Source organism: Barbatula barbatula (genome assembly GCF_947034865.1).
Source record: "Barbatula barbatula genome assembly, chromosome: 14".
Taxonomy (NCBI): Eukaryota; Metazoa; Chordata; class Actinopteri; order Cypriniformes; family Nemacheilidae; genus Barbatula; species Barbatula barbatula.
In genome coordinates, this window is record NC_136777.1 from 901,367 (window position 1) to 915,666 (window position 14,300).

Consider the following 14,300-nt stretch of genomic DNA (forward strand, 5'->3'; position numbering starts at 1 on the left):
GCTCATATATCGACTGCTGACCCAGTTTTTCTGGCTTTCTCACTTTCACACTTTCACAGCCACTGAAAAAAAACTATTCGGCTAAAATGAGACGCATGCAACTCTTAACAGTTGGTTACTCTTAACTCTTAACATTACTTACATGTCAGTTACATTAGTTTAATTGTATAATAAAATAAACAGTATCATTAATATATTATTGTTTGATTTGGTGTCTACTATCTGGAGCCTGAATTTAACAAATAGGGACATTGACGAATGCAAAATGTTTAAAAACACTTGTTTTAAAGTGTTTTTGTGATAACAAATGACAATTGTTTGTCATAAATACTTTTGATATTTTGTCTCCTCATGCAGTGACGTTTCTTTTAAGAGTGACTCAAGTGTCCAAATGCTTTATATTGTTCACAACTGAATACAACATTTTTGTCGGTCATAATACTTCCCTGTGTTATGTTTATGCAAAAGAATACTATTGTTTATCTTTGTTACACACACACACACACACACTTAAACATTTCTCTATCTTATCGAGCTGAAGATAAGACACCTTCCTGCATAAAAGTGCATGTGGGTCACATGAATAATGGATCTCAGGCTGAACTGCTGCTGAACTCCAGCGATGTCAAACCTGCACGCCCATTTTACACCGTCTCTGCTGATGTGGCCCTGCATTCACACGCCTCTGTCATCGCTTTGGGTGTGGCCGATCGCCTGACACTCTCAAACAACTCAAGCTTTGTTCGACCGGGGGGCCTTTGTTATCCAATGACTTGCGTGTCTAATATATGAGGTCAGATAAACCAGCGTGCTGACCGGAGACTGGAGTTAATGTGTAATCCAGTGGATACTGCAGACTAGAAAGTTTCTTAAGACATGCCACATGATTTGGAAAAATTCACAAGTATAAAAATATAAGGGCATAGTTTGATAGATTTGAGTTTAAACTTAAACTGTAAGTTTGACTTAACCTCAAAGTAAACTATATTTGTGCATATACAGTCTGAAACAGCTCACTGATGTATTATTTGTCAATGAGTGATTTTAAACACAGCTGTGGTTGAATCCCAGATTACATAGAAATCTGATTTAAACATATTTCATAAAATCTGAATGGCAATTTAATTTGATCTCAAACCACAAATGCATATGATTTGGATCTCGTGTCATGTAGAGTTTTGCTTATCAAACATCTGACTTGGTCAAATAAATTGAACTTTTATTGTTGATTTTTTTTCCACTGTCTGAACTCAAGATCATCTTTCTCTGGGGAAGGTCAGACTCCATCAGCCTGCCGTCACGGAGGATGAAGATTTCTGCAGCCTGAGGTACAAAAAATAATTCAAACTACTTTGCACAGTAAGATGTACGGGAAGGTTTATTGTGTAAGTAAATTGCATCTATTCCGATTTTATGTTCAATTTGGATCATAAAATGAAGACTACCAACTTTTATGTTATAAAACCGAATTGAAATGTCAGTAAATGTATTCTCTAGACAGACAATAAATCATTGTCAGCTAGGGCTGCAACATGCAAGAAATGCGTCGACGCGTCATGTTATTTATGTTTATCTGCTGTAACGGCAGTTTCTGCTCCCGGGCGTGTGTAAGTTATTCAGCAGAACAAGCAAACGTATAATACACCAGCAAACAGCAATCACAAGCCTCAGACGCAGTGCTGATTGGATGGAGGGATTCCCCCGGATGAATCGGAAAAATAATCTTTAGTTACATCCCTATTGTCAGCGTGTTTATCCTCTGTGAAAGTGAAGCATTTGTGAATATCAGATCGGCACCATGGTTTCTGACAATCAGGAAACAAAATCATGTTTAAATGAGCCGCTAGTGTAAAAAACAAACAAGGTTTTATTTGAGTAATAAATAAACTAGTTAAAATGTTTTTTGCATTTATTTTCTGTTGCTTTGGATCAGACCGAAAGTCTGCACACATATTTTTCTACACATTTTTGTTGTTGTGGTATCATCTCTTTCAGATTTATTCGGCCCTACACTGCACACAAAACCTAAAATTGTCTTGGTCACTTCACATGCACTGAGCTGTCAATCAGACCAGATTTGATCCTGTTTGTCCGGTTAAGTGAGACTTCACATTTGACATTTTAAGACCTTCGTTGTCAATTTCTTTGTTAAGTGATAACCCTGATCAAATAAACCTGTACAGAGCTGTAGCGTCAGTATCACTGGGGATGACAGCCATGGCCACGGATGAAAGCGCCCATAGAGATTATTTTGAAAACCCCAATGTGCACAGTACACACCATAACGCTTCCTTTCAAGTTTCTCTCTCAATTTAATTCTGTCACTCGCTTCTGAGAGAAATCTGTTTTGAAAAGAAGCCGTACTTTGAAGTGTACAAGCAAGCGAGGCCCAGAAGCCGAAGCTAACAGCCATATCCGCTGTGTCGCGGACGCTCGTGACACATTTCTCTCTTTCTCCAGTGGTGACAGTCATAACGCTGGCTGGGCGTGACCGTGATCTCTAGCAGTTTTGACACATTTGAAAGGTTCCAAGGCAGGAGATAATTAAAGCCATATTGATGCCTTCTGATCAACTTTTACTTTATGTAAGATGAGATAGATGAGAGAGTTTGAGGTGTAATGGATGTTTGAAACGATGATGCACGGTCCTCCAGAAATGCTGTGGCTTATAGAACACTTTGAAAAATGTAAACAACGGCGATTCAATGCTGGTCTACAAGAACTTCCTGTTTCACTTTTTAACACTACACAAACGTTTCAACAACAACACAACCCACAGAACATTTATAATGAATCAAGATGTTAAACGAATATGTTTATTTGTATAAGTGCTTCCAGTCCAGTGTTGACTTCTTGTAAAGTGGTCTATAAAAATGATGACACGGATCGTATGGTGGTACGACAAATCAGACCAACCGGACATATAACGGCATCATGTTTATGTCCTTCTTTTATAGTAACGTTGTATTTCATTTTCTGTCAAGATACACATTATCTTACTTCCTGAAAATTTTGAATTTCGTCCAATTACTATTCCTTGGTACCCGTCTTTCCCAGTTGGTCTGATTTGTCGTTGCGTTTTCTGATGGTATAAATTAAGTTCTGAAACTCTAAACGTCTTTCACAGAAAGAAATTTGTTGAGAACCATGTAAGCACTTCCGTTTCCAGGTCTCCTCATTCCTAAAGACGCCGTGGGTTGATTTAGCTTGTGTCTTTCACCTCTGCTTTATAGTTTTATCGGACTGGGTGTGTCCCGTCTGAAACCAATGATATCATTAGCGGCATTCATGTGTCACCCTTTTAAAGTAGAGTTAATTGAGGGTTAATGATTCAGTAATTTGAAGTTGAGCAATCGCAAAAGTATGCAGACTAAAACGCAAAAATACCCTGTTATTATTAACCCTCTTACAAAATGTCCCTGCAGTTAAATGGACAAAAATACTTTCTGGGTGAATCATTAGTTGGAAGCAGGCTTGTTCCATGAATGCCTGTGAAACTGAAAGTGTAAAATAAGACAAACCGCCCCACACCTGATTTCCATAAAGCTGCATATCCAGTACACCTGTAACTCAACCGGATTCATTCATCTGTGTCAGGGAAGTTGTGTTACATCATATCAAATACAGATGAATCATGGGAGGTTAGAACCAACGTTGATTTAATTGTATCAATAGATAATGAGATCAAATTAAAGAACATGTGATTTATTTTTGCATTAGTCACATCTTGGGTTAGTAACTTTGATGTCTGAACTTTGATCAGATTTATCGTGCTATATTGCAGCATCCAGCAATAATTGAATCAGGGTAGTGTCACGTCCTAACATGTGTTTACATTAGTCTCAGAGTTCTGCATCAGGCCTAATGTGAGTCAGAACGGAGAAAACATTGTCCAGATTTACTGCAGATGTTTGCTGAATGGAAAATAAAGTGTTTACTTGTGTCTGACGCACAATGAAGAGCTACATTTAGTGTTTACTTGACAGGAATGTCTATAAAATTGTGACCATACTGTGGATAACACTATATTAAAAACAGACACCAAAGCATGGAGCTCAAACTATGAACGAATCGAAATGACCGATTTTAAAGTACTTGAAAGTTAACCGCTAAACTCTTGGCATTAACCGACTGAACAGAAAGTCTTATTTTGGCTCTGCAAACCAGTTTTGAGTTAGATGTGCATTTCCTGTACAATTCAGTCGACCTCTCATTAATAATATTTAAATGTGAGCTTTTTAAAGCGTATGTCACGCTTCATGTGGAAATGACGGGGAGTTTTGACAGGAAACCACAATTCATCTGTCAATGACAGCATTGCTTTTTATACGCTTCAGCAGAGGCCGCATGAACATTTCTCATTTCACGAAGGGAAATTCCAGTGAAATATTTAACTTTCCCTATCAAACTATTGTTTTGTTGGTTTTAAAAAACAGAAAGAAGCACCATTGCTTGTATTTATGACCGTTAACTTGTACTGCTTATTTTCTTGTCTTGCGGACATGATTGGACAGATGTTCTGGGACGGCTGAAGAACAGGTGAAAATATTCCCTTACCTCCACTAGGGCCAAGCAGCCGCATGGCATCTCGGTCGCATGTTCCGTGCAGCTGGTTTTCATTTGTATTTTCCATTCTTCTTGTCGTTTTTAACCGCCCTTGCAGGCAGCATTACCAGACGGGTCTCTGGCCTTTTCTACTTCATCCTTTTTTTATTACAGTTGCACATGTGGCACATCTGGCGCCATGCCCAAATCATTACTTACTTTTTATGTTCGGCTCGCTGTCGCCATGGAAACTGCTGCATGTTTGGCAGCGAGCCTTTGAAGGCGAGCGAGAGAGGGGAGAGTATTGCGAGCTCTCAGGAATTGGCCTACATCCAGTGTAATCATGGCGGGGAGCTAAAATGAGCCGTTTGGCAGCACACCAGGTTTCAGAGAACAAAGATGTGAGCCACTAATGTTGGCCGCAGAGCCTGCTTGGCATCCTTTACCATTTCCCAGCAGCCCCTTCCACGGCTGCAAGCCAAACCCCCCCCCCAACCAACCCGCCCCCGCGGGGACGGCAAAGAGGATCTGAATAAAGAAAGAGACTTGTTTTTCTCCGAGCTCCCCTGCTCCAATGACATCACCTCTGCAGCCTCTAGCCCCAGATTCCAGACGCCGAGCACATTTTTTCTGCTCCTCTCTCTCTCTCAAGCCTCCATTTTGACTGAATTCCTCCATTTTATAATTGCTCTACCTCCTCCGTGTCACGAAAAGTCCTCGCCAGAAAAACAAGAATTAGTTTTTTATTCTGTGAGTACTACAGACATAACTCGTACAGTTAGACAAATACATCAAACTGTTGGGAAGTCTTAGTTATGGAAAAAGGTTTTCTATGTATTCGTATAAAGGTCATAAACTAGCTTTATTTTCTAAATCAAAATGGTATTTGTTGGCTAAATAAGCAAGAACACACAGCATCATCACATACAATCTATGACATTTGTGCAACATATCAGGTTTTATGTAAGTAATTGTTAGCAACCGTATACAACATACAAACGTTTTGTGATTTTAAGAAGGTTAATAATATTTCATTAATGACCGATTAATGTGCGTAACGGTAAAACGTGCATGTCAATAAATGCACCGTCGACGGATTAATTATCACAAAAGCTGAGGTTTCATAATAGAGTCTAAGTCACAACAGAAAATATTCACAGCTGAATTCATGAGGTGGAGGGAAAAAATAGCAACGCAGTAAACAGGATGTTGCCTGTCAGTGGGGCTATCCTGGTGAGCGCAGGAGTTGCCATGGTTACCATTTCCTGAGAAATGTGCAGCCAATCAAAAGGAGGAAAGGAGATTTCACAGACCGTCTGCGCTAGGAAAAACAGGGTGAAATGACATTGTGTCAGAGGGTTCACGCCACACACTTGAGTGAAGCGTAAAGCACGTACACGTTTCAGCATGCCCCTCGTTTTATAGCCCGTCTGCGTCTCTCTGAGTGTGTCTGAGTCAAGGTTTTACTGCTGTTGCTTCAGACACTCCAGATAAAAGGAATTCTGGTGATGTTATATTATATAAGAAAATCTATATTTTATTTGTGTTGTTTACAGCGCTGGCTGGGTCCTGTAGCACACGGGTTATATAACACTGAAAATGGGCCATCACATGGAGGGAGAGACACGAGAACCCTCGAGACCGTGTGCTGGGACACAAAAGGTAAAGAAAACACCTCGACACACGGTAGCAGCATCGAGCAAGAATCGAAAGTTGATGTTGTTTTTTGATACAATGACACTGTGACATTAAAAACTATCAAGGTTGGCGCTTTCGGAAGTATTGTGTTAGAAATGCCGAGTCACGATCCGTTGACAAGACAATATCAAGCGGTGACCTTCCGGCTAATATTTCAGGAACATTGCCCTTGTGTGACACCACAATATGTTGACGTGAAATCTGATAAGCCTTAAAGGTTAATGCAAGAAGAATTAGTTGTCAGGCTGGAAAGGAGAGACAATATTTACAGTTTCAAGGGCACAAAACACGTCACCGTGCCGAAGTTTCATCAGGCAGCCCGAGTGCGTGGTGGGTAAAAAATAAGCCCTGGCCACGTGCCAAGAGGTTTGATGTTCGTTGAGAAGGGCGCGGCGAGCTGTAGGTACGTGACTAAACATCTTACTTCCTCTTTCCAACGTCACAAGGGCTTGCACAAACACATCCTGCCTTGTGTCTGCAGATTTCAGACGCTTTGCTTCACCCGAAGAGCCCTGAAGCTGCACTTTGTTGGAACAGATCCAAAACATGAGGGAAGGCCCATTTATCATGTCGTTCGGACATTATGTGCCCAGACCTGATCGTCCCAAATGTGCACACCCAACTAGACGAGAGAAACAAAGAATGTTCGAGGGCAAAGCTCACGCTGTGTTGTTGTTGCATAATATTTCACTGACTATGTGACTGATTCATTTCCTACAGTACTATGACAGATCGAGCATTTTGAGACTGCATGTGTGATTCGAGTACACTTTTAATGGGAGATGTTTTTTCTCAATATCATTTGAAAGGTAGACTTATTTGGGATATGAGGATATGAAGTAGTGTGTTAGTATTTCTTTACATCGCTCAAGAACTGAAATGTCCAGGCATTTCCAGTGAAGGAGGAGATTTCTTTTATGCAATAAAATACAGTCCCTCGGTCGAAATAGTTACTTTCAATTTGCAAAATTATATTGATTTTGATAAGTTGTAAGATAAGATTGTTATTGTTAATGAATAATGCTTATTATGTTAAAGGCTATTAACTTATTATTACAAATACTATTAACTTAATATCAATTTTCATGATATTTACAGTTGTTTGTCGAGACTACAAAAATATTCTTTCAGACTTAAAAATGACATTTAAAAATGAGACTTTTAAGAGTTTGGTTCCAAAATGTGATGACTCCGTTTTTATCTTGCATTCCAGTTAATATTTAATATAGTTAATATATTGGTTTGTTTTGTTAAAAACACAATAATTTTTAAGTCAATTCGGAACCAAACTCGTCATATTTGTACTTCAATACACGTCAAACGATTATTTCTAAAGCGTAATGCTAAAGCTATTTTACTTTCTACAGAAATCCGAACGACTAAGATGTATTGTGGTCAGGTTATGACAAGTAGATTAACATGCCCCTCATTCCCTGCCTGTAGAAACTCGGTAATAATACGTATAAAAAACAAAGTCTCACCCCTCCGTTCGGTAACTATTCGCACGATTTGCATATATTGCCCTCCTACGTCAGAGCCACAACTTTCAAATCGATTCTTTTACGAAAGCGTTTCCCGTCTGGCCTCAGCTCGCGCTGTTAAACAAATCCAGTCAGGGCCGTCAGAGCCTCACCGCGCATGCGCCCGAGGGAGGGAGGGCGGGATGTTCTGTCGAAGAATCGAGTCGCAACACAACGGCGGTGACGTCACGGCTCCTTACCGAGCACGAGCGCGGCAGTGGTGAGTGAGCTAGACAGACAGAGCGCGCGTCGTAGTAAAGCGCACGCCACTATGAAGTCCCGTTTGTAGCTTAATTGTTTTATACTTCAGCGAGGGCAAAAGGAGGCTATATCGGGTTTTTACGGCATCCGCGGACATTTGCAAGAGGATTCTGCTTTATTCCGGGAGGGGGGATTTTTACCTAAATCAGAGATGTCGTCCGCGGCGGTATCTGCCTCGCGCAGGCAGTCGTGTTATTTATGCGACCTGCCGCGCATGCCGTGGGCTATGATCTGGGATTTTACCGAGCCCGTGTGCAGAGGATGCGTGAACTACGAAGGGGCCGACAGGATCGAGTTCGTCATCGAAACGGCGCGCCAGCTCAAACGGGCGCACGGCTTTCAGGACGGCAGACCGCCGGGACCCGGGAAACAGCTGTCGGGGAAAGACATTCAGTCCTTGAACCATGCGCCGGGTGACCCGGGCTCGCGCCCGCCGCAGCCGCTCGACCGCTACCCGCTGTCCTCCGAGCGCCCGCCCAGGCTCGGACCCGAGTATCAGTCCGCGCGGCAGGCGAACGGCATCCCGGTGCCGAACGGATTCTCGAAACCGGACGACCCGCCGGAGCTGAACCGCCAGAGCCCTAACCCGCGCAGGACTAGCGCCGTTCCGCCCAATCTCGCGCCTTTGGTGAACGGAGGCATGATGAACGGCAGACCGCAGATCTCGGGGCACGCGCCCGCGGAGCACGGCGGGAGTAAGCGGCCGGCGTCCGTCTCCAGCACGGAGCACGACAAGGACAGACACAGACCGGACAGCCTGACGCCGGAGATTGGAGACGGACACAAGGGCCGGGACGACTGGCTGAACAAGAACAAGACGGTTCGGGACATGATGACGCTGTACCCGCACGACGGCAGCAGGTTCAAGAAAGAGCACATGCAGCAGAGGGTCATGTACGAGACCAGCGCCCCTCCATCTAAATCCGGTGGGTTTTTATTCACTTATTCTGGGATTCTGCATGCATCTCTTATGAAAAATGCCGTCATCGTAGTATTTTAAGGGTCCTACTATAGTAACCAAGCGTTATATTTGTAATATTGTTAAGGCAACACTTTTACTATCTCAAAGCCACAGTTCATTTTCACAAGGGATCAACTTGTGTATTTTTGGGATCAGATATGGAGTGTATAACATGTGGAATGTCTAAAACAAATAGTGTATTTCTGCTTTGGAGGGTCTTGAAAATCAAAACGTTTCTTTATATAGTGTGTAGTCAAATGCGTTTTCTTTAGATTCTCATTCTTATTGTGTTGTTTTGAATAGAGACGTGTTCAATGTCAGGTGGGAGGAATTGTATTGTTGCCTCATAAATGGCCTGGTTTGAATGAGTGCGCTGTGGCATGAGTCAGCTGCAGGGAAATTTCCGCTGATCAAAGCTGATCGTGTATTTGCATGCGGTGCGTTTGCATCCAGCCTCATTGTTACGTCTGGCACTACGATGCATGGCTGTGTCTGCAGCGCTGCCGTTGCAGAAAGGCGGCTTTGCGTATCAGCAGGTTTACTGTGACGGATTCGTTTGCATGTGGTATTAACTGGCTCTCTGTGCGCTCTTGCAGATAGAGGCAAACATCCCAAGAATCTCAAGAGGAAAGCCTCGCCCGAGCCGGACGGGGAGGGCACCGCCGTCAAGATTAACGGGGACGGACAACAGTGGCTTCCGGCGCCTGGAGACGGCTTAAAAATGCCACCTGTTCCACCACCCAGCTTCGCCGCCCCCCCTTCCACGATATCCCCGCATCCTCGCACCACCCCGCCGGAGGCCGCTGGCGGCGCCGCTCAGAACGGACAATCTCCCATGGCCGCTCTCATAATGGCGGCAGATAACGCCGGTGGCAACAGCTCGCCCAAGGACGGCAACCAGGTGCACTCCACGACGCGCAGGAACAGCAGCAGCCCGCTGTCCCCCAACCAGCGGAGACTGACGCAGAGGGAAGGCTCGGGCGCCGGGACGCCCCACGTGCCCGGCATGGACCAGGTACATCCTCAGAGCATTCCAGACTCGTCGGTGCCCAGCAGCATTCCGCTGTGCTGCACGCTGTGCCATGAGAGACTGGAGGACACGCACTTCGTCCAGTGCCCCTCGGTGCCCTCACACAAGTTTTGCTTCCCGTGCTCCCGGGAAAGCATCAAACAGCAGGGCGCTTCCGGTGAAGTGTACTGTCCGAGCAGCGAGAAGTGCCCGCTGGTGGGCTCCAACGTACCGTGGGCGTTCATGCAAGGCGAAATCGCCACGATACTTGCAGGGGATGTCAAAGTAAAAAAGGAGAGGGACCCTTGATTACGTCACAGCGTGTTTTTTCTTCTTTCTTTCTTCTCTTTTTTTTAAATACTCAACAACAACAAAAAATATTGATCTATATAAATATATAAATCAGAATATCACACGCGTACCATCCGAGCTGAAACTAACGGACTTGTACATAATGAACATAAGGGACGTGAATATTTGGTAAACATTGCTGTACATTTTTTTGATTTTTTTTTCGAATACATTGTGTTTCTATATTTTTTGAAGATGAAAGGTATGTACGCATTATAACAGACTACGTTCTTCTTTGTCAATGTTTAACGACTCTTCTCGATGTATTTTTAGTTATGGTGGCAGTTCCTGTTAAACGTAGGATGTGACTAATGCAACTCTACGAGCACTTGGCAAACGTTGAAAAATGCTTCTAGCTGTACTTGTATGCACTTGTTTAAAAATTGCCAAATACATTTTCTGATCTTGTATTAATGGAGAGTCTCTGCTTGGTTTTTGTGACGTCTCACGTCGAGAATCTATCATGTGGATCGTCTCTGCCGAGAGGTTTCAGACTGCAGGGACACGGTTAGAGAATATGTGTAATGCACATCCGTTTGGATACGTGCTTTCGGTGAAAGGATTCATTATTTCTTTTAAGCAAGTCTTAACATTACAGTGCACTCTCACCGGTAAACACTAATGCGTGTTTTTGTTGCTACTGTATTTAATTCAATGCAATGACATATGGGCAGTGAAATGTAAATAGTTACCATCATCGGTTCTTTGTGTTGTGTTTGGGGACGGTCCGAGTGCTTTGTGCTGGTGCAGGAAATTGCCAAGTCAGACATGAGTGGAATTGTTTGAAGCGACGAATGCGTGGGCTTATCACGAGAAGCGCAATGTTATACTTGCGTCACATCACTTATTCAAAATGTATTTTATAATCATTGGATTGTTACAAGATGTTTTGATATTCAAATGAATACTAAATACCTTTGAAACGTTCATGGATCAATGCAAGAAATTATTTAACAGGAATCAGGCAGTGATTAAAAAAAACTCCAGTGAATATAAATCACACGTGTAGATGAACACAAGCGCTTGTGAACCAACACATGGTCACATGGTCAACGCCGCCTTTCCAGATTTTGGCCATCTCGGGCTATATGTTATCTGTTAAGGTTTTATTTTTTTATATCAAGTAATGCTTAATCAAGTAATAATAAACAGTTTGCTCAGATTTTCAGCAAGAATGGGCTGAAGTTGTTTCACAGACATAAATCTAAATGTGCTCCCTGCGCCAACACGCATGCGCTGAGAAATGCGATGATCACATCAGCTAGTAAAACCACACGTGGTCACATGTTCAACTCTGGAATTCCCAAGTCACTGTCCCTATTTTACCCTTGTTTGGTAACTTGCTGTATGCAGTAATACACGACACAAACTAGCCCGACCTGTTTGTAGGAATGTTTTTGTTTCAGTAATGACAAACAATTGATGCATTTTATCTGCAAGAATAAACAAGGTTCTGTATAACGCACGTTCCATTAAGCTGAACCCTGAAGTGAGGCTCATTCAGAGATTCGTCTACCATTAGTGGTTTCAGGAGGATCTGTTACTGGAAACACGTGCTCGAATAATAATAATAAACCGCTCAGCGTTTAGCGAAGGAATATGTGGAATGTGTAGATGAAGCCGTGCAGTCTCGACCGCAGATGGCCGTTGTAATTGGAACGTTGAGGATCTTACGTGCCTGACCCGTCAAGGCGTGACAATGCCGAATTTGGAAAGCAGAGAAACTGAGAGCGTGGTGCATTGGGAAAGTCTGAAAATAACTCTTGTGGCGCTCTCAGCTGCGGCCTGGCCCACAAATATATTTTCCACAGCTTGCAGGTTCGAAACACAAACAGCTGCTTGCGTCTTTGATGGCTGTTTCGTGAGTGTTGATGTAACCTTTGCGCCCCAGCTCCCAAAAACTCTGCCGTGAAGCACTTTCCATTTCTGTACCTTGCTGATAAGTTCCTTTTCTATTATTGGGGTTCTTCATGCAAGAAGGTGAAGAGATTAAAACACGTTAATCCGTTAAACGGTTTTCTTCTACACAACCGATCCAGATCATTTGATCAATAGTTCTTTCATCATTTATTCGCTCTCATGTTCTTGTCAAACCTTTATGACTTTCCTTCGTCTTCAAAACACAAAAGAAGATATTTTGAAGAATGTTGATAACCGATCGTCATTGAACCCCATTGACTTCTTTCTAGATTTCTCAAAATATCTTCTATTGTGTTCCACTGAAGGAAGACTCGCGTACAGGTTTACAAGCACATGAGAGGGAATAAATAATATCAGTATTTTATCTTTTGGGGTAAATCCCCCAAATGTTCTGTGATACCTGCGGGCTCTTTTGTTTTGGGTCAGCGTTTTGCTGGTAAGCATCACTAAATAATTACATACTTGTTCCAATCCACACGTCAAGATATCTGCTGATTTTCCAGGGGGTTTTCTGGAGGTGTTTATGAATCCTGCATGCGTCCCTGGTCGCCGCAGCTCTGGTTCTGTCATAACAGAAGAACGTGCCGTTGCCTGGTTACAGATCCGTGTAGTAAACACGGGGTATCTTAGTGCTCCGTGTCGATTTCAGTACCGGGAACATCAATCCTCTGAGCTTTAGCGCTTCTCTTGACAGCGTAGAGAAAACACAGCCATGCAGAAGGAAGTGGCGTGTCGCTCTGGGATTAAGCTTTTTTTTTGTCTTTTTTAAAGGAAACTACCGGCGAGAGATTAGAGGTTCACAACTGAAATACAAAAATGTTCTGATAGCATCACAAACAAATCATTTAACCATGCGTGATTATGAAAGCAAAATAAATATTCCTATAAAAAATGGCTCTCATTTATTCAATTTTTGATAAATGTGTCGATGCAATCCACATGATGTTAGTGCGATGCGGTTCATGGTGAAGTTTATTGGTTTGCACAATACAAAATGTTGCGGTGTCCCAAAGAAAAAGCAGTCGAGAAGCACTCGGCAGTGGAGGAAACATCATGATATGAACTTTGTTTGGAGGTGTATTTAACTTCCTAAAGGTCGGTGATTTGTGGAGATAATGTTCTGTGTTCACAGGTGAATCTGTGTCCTGTTTCTCAATGCCGCTCTTTCATGTCTACTTTCAAACCGGACTGGCCTTTGAACCCGGTTACTGTGTTCTTATCGGCTCACAAACTCACTGTAATTTCAGACAAACCCAAAAGCGTTTAATGGTTAACCAATGACATTTCAGGGATTGTGTAACACAGCCAGAGGTGGAAAGTAAGTATTTTTACTTTTACAGTAAGTATCTGTTCTTTACGAGTGTTTTACTTTGAAACAAAGCAGCATTTAGCAGTGTAATCCAGAACATTTCATAAACATTTTTACATATTTTTTAACCTTTATTACAGAATGTAAGTACATTCAAAATCCAGTACTTTCCTACTTTTGAAAGTAAAAATACTTTGTTAAATATAAGAAGTTAAAATACAAGAGCTTTGTTAAAATTGTTGTTGTAGAAATTGAATTAAAATACATTTGGATATTTTATTTGTAACATGTAAATAAGATTATTTTAATTCAACATTAGACTTAAATACATTAATATGAACTTCTCAGAAATATTCATTGTTTGAACGTGTGTGAATATTTGATGCAATATTTGCCTATTGTAATACAGCTGTCCATATGCAGTCGATAAAAATGAAAATGCAGCTTTTGATTGCAATAAACTTCTTGTGACGTTTCTTTTGGAGCCATTCAAGTTTAAGTCGGAAAGGTGGAAAGCGCTTTTATTAAATGGCCTGTTCACAAATAACTTCACGTTGGATGCAGGAATGTTGTTTTCCTGGTGTCAACAACAGTCGTTTTGTGTCATCAAGTGAAAACTATTTCACAAACCAATTTACATTTCGCAACTCTGCACAAAAGCAGCGCTTCACTTTCATTGGCCGTCAGCCAGCAGACACTCCTGCGTTCTGCAGCCCCGCCTGTTTG

The 14,300-nt window shown here is 42.2% G+C and overlaps 1 protein-coding gene across 1 annotated transcript; it reads left to right on the forward strand.

Annotated features, from left to right (window-relative positions):
* Positions 1 to 7,945: 7,945 nt before the first annotated feature.
* On the forward strand, positions 7,946 to 13,151 carry irf2bp2a (interferon regulatory factor 2 binding protein 2a). The gene is made up of 2 exons (XM_079472817.1): positions 7,946 to 8,950; positions 9,582 to 13,151. Exons 1-2 carry the CDS (start codon positions 8,176 to 8,178, stop codon positions 10,301 to 10,303), a joined length of 1,497 nt encoding a protein of 498 aa, XP_079328943.1. The 5' UTR covers positions 7,946 to 8,175; the 3' UTR covers positions 10,304 to 13,151.
* Positions 13,152 to 14,300: the final 1,149 nt, after the last annotated feature.

Excerpts from the sequence above, each read along its gene's own strand:
- irf2bp2a (XM_079472817.1), top strand. The coding sequence starts at position 8,176 with ATGTCGTCCGCGGCGGTATCTGCCTCGCGCAGGCAGTCGTGTTATTTA. Across the intron at positions 8,951-9,581 it reads CGCCCCTCCATCTAAATCCG|ATAGAGGCAAACATCCCAAG; the intron begins GTGGGTTTTTAT and ends GCGCTCTTGCAG.